The sequence below is a fragment of the Nothobranchius furzeri genome, chromosome 8 (assembly GCF_043380555.1).
Source record: "Nothobranchius furzeri strain GRZ-AD chromosome 8, NfurGRZ-RIMD1, whole genome shotgun sequence".
Classification (NCBI taxonomy): Eukaryota; Metazoa; Chordata; class Actinopteri; order Cyprinodontiformes; family Nothobranchiidae; genus Nothobranchius; species Nothobranchius furzeri.
The window spans coordinates 40,324,207-40,326,706 of NC_091748.1; the positions used below are offsets into that span (position 1 = coordinate 40,324,207).

The 2,500-nt window shown below is 45.4% G+C and overlaps 1 protein-coding gene across 4 annotated transcripts in view; it reads left to right on the top strand.

Moving 5' to 3' along the window:
- kita (KIT proto-oncogene, receptor tyrosine kinase a) overlaps window positions 1–2,500 on the top strand; it is a 32,716-nt gene that overhangs the window by 7,348 nt on the left and 22,868 nt on the right. For all 4 annotated transcript variants that reach the window (XM_070554033.1, XM_070554034.1, XM_070554035.1 and 1 more), the window contains exons 6-8: window positions 4–190; window positions 1,888–2,003; window positions 2,376–2,487. In XM_070554033.1, coding sequence (XP_070410134.1) covers window positions 4–190; window positions 1,888–2,003; window positions 2,376–2,487 — 415 coding nt within the window. The remainder of the gene's footprint in view (window positions 1–3; window positions 191–1,887; window positions 2,004–2,375; window positions 2,488–2,500) is intronic.

The following is a 2,500-nucleotide window of genomic DNA, read 5'->3' on the forward strand; positions in this document are numbered from 1 at the left end:
CAGAAAGAGGATTCATCAGCTTAACCCCTGTGTACAACACCACCTTCCGTGTCCGCTCAGGTGAGAGTTTGTCCCTGATAGTCCACATGGAGGCATACCCACAGCCAGACACCATCTCCTGGAGCTTCGGGGGACAAGAGCTGAAAAACACAACTGATCATGTCATCAGCATGCACAGCAATGGCTACAGGTAGGGTTACATATACTTAAGGCCCGGCATGCATAGAAAAATAACATTACTGGATGCAATGGAATTTAGCACCTCTGGCCAGGCTGCAGGTCTCAGCTCTTGGAGAAAAACAGCTGGAGCAAACAGTTCCACCCCAGGGTTTCTTGTGAAACAGTCCCAGGCAGATTACAAACGGCAGTTGCTGTTCGCAGGAAATCAAACCGTGACACGCTTAGGTGGAGGGAGAAATATTACGTGTTATCCAAGCCCATATGTCCCTCCGTCCATCCAAGATGTCTGTCAATGTGGGAAGAATTAGGATCTATAAGCCTCGGTTGGATATGACTCACTAAAGGAAATGTTCAGCAGATGTGTGCAAGAGGAACAGGTTACTTACAAATGGTCAGGAAAGGATAGAAATGTGTTTAGATGCAGGGCTGGGTGTCGTTTTTTATCTTCTATTCTTCTCACAATTAAAAATGTACTTTCACTTGCCACTTGATTCATAATGTCTCACTAACACTGGGTTGGACCAAACTGCCTTCAAAGCTGCTCTAATCCTTTGTCATCGATTCTACAAGGTGATGTCAATCAGTCAATCAGTCAATCAACTTTATTTATACACTTAATCCTACAATACATGCAACTCAAAGTGCTGAACACGTTAAAAAGGCCCCGCATACCCATGAAAACATTCCTCAGAGGTTCTGGTCCATATTTACATGACAGCATAACACAAATGCTACAGAGAGGTTGGCTGCACATCCATGATGTGAAGCTCCTGTTCTGGACTGGATTGAGATCTGGAGATGGTGGAGGTCTTTGAACTTTGATCTGACCTTTGTGACATGGTGCTTTATCCTGCTGGAAGTAGCCATCAGAAGATGGGTCCATGTGGTCATAAAGGGAAGGACATGGTCAGCAACAATACTCAGGTAGGCTGTGGTGTTTAAACCAGGCTCAGGTGGTACTAAGGGGTCCAAAGTGGGGCTAGAACATCTCCCCCACACCCTTACACCGCCTGCAGCAGTCTGAAGCATCGATACGAGGCAGGATGGATCCGTGCTTTCATGTTGGTGACACCAGATTCTGACCCGACCATTAGAGTGTTGCTGCTGAGATGCAGACCCATCAGACCAGGAAACATTTTCCCGTCTCAGTGTGAGTTGTGGCCTCTGGTTCCTTTTCTTAGCTGACAGCAGGGACACCTGGTGTGGTCTTCTGCTGCTGGAATCCATCTGCTTCAAGCTTCAACATGTTGAGGTTCAGAGATGCTGTTCTGTAGACGTTGGTAGGTTGGAGCTGCTGTTGTCTTTCCATCACCTAGAACCAGTCTGACCGCTCTCCTCTGACCTCTGATCTGAACAAGATATTTTTATCCACACAACTGCTGCTCGGTGGATAGTTTCTGTTTTCACACCATCGTCTGTAAATCCTAAAGATGGATGTAGATATCCCGACTGGCCCATCTCACACCAACACCCGTGCCACTCTGAATGTGCCAAAAAATCTTCCCCATTCTGATGCTCAGCTTGAATTTCATCAAGTCATCTTCCCCACATTAAGATCTTCAAATGCAGTCAGGTGTTGCCTGGTGATTGGCTGATTAGATATTTGTGATAACAACCGGTTCAGCAGGTTTATCTAATAAAGTTGCCACTGATTATTGTGGCTTGGTAAAAATTTGTGTGCTAACAAAGTGTTTATCTTGTATTTAGTTGCAGCAGTGAGCTGAAGCTGGTTCGACTGAAATCATCAGAAGGTGGCATTTATACCTTTAAAGCCTCCAACAGCGACGCATCAGCAAATCAGACATTCACCATCTTTGTGATCAGTAAGTTGCTGTTGACTTAGTGAAACAGTTTTCTGTTCATCGCTACTTTTTTGTTATTTGTTAGTAGCTTTTATGGAGGAATTGACCTTTTCTGTACGTGAAATGAACCCAACCCTCCATGTTTACTGATGGGCTGCACGGTGGAGCAGCACTGTTGTCTCGCAGAAAGAAGGTCTTTCTGCCCAGAGTTTGCATGTTCTCTCCATGCATGTTTGGGACTTCTTTGGGTGCACGTCAGATACTTATAAGCTGCTTTGGATGAAAGCATCCAACAAATGAATAAACGTATTCCTCGTGATGTGTAATGCCCTCCCACAATGTGTGTAGATTGAAATTCCACAACTCTTTTTGATGTCACCTTTTGTTCACCAGGTAAGCCTGAGATTGTATCTCATGAGGGCCCAGTGGATGGACAGGTGCGCTGTGTGGCGGAAGGTTTCCCTGCCCCTCAGATCAAATGGTACTACTGTGAGCAGTACATCAGGTAAGGCTTTTAT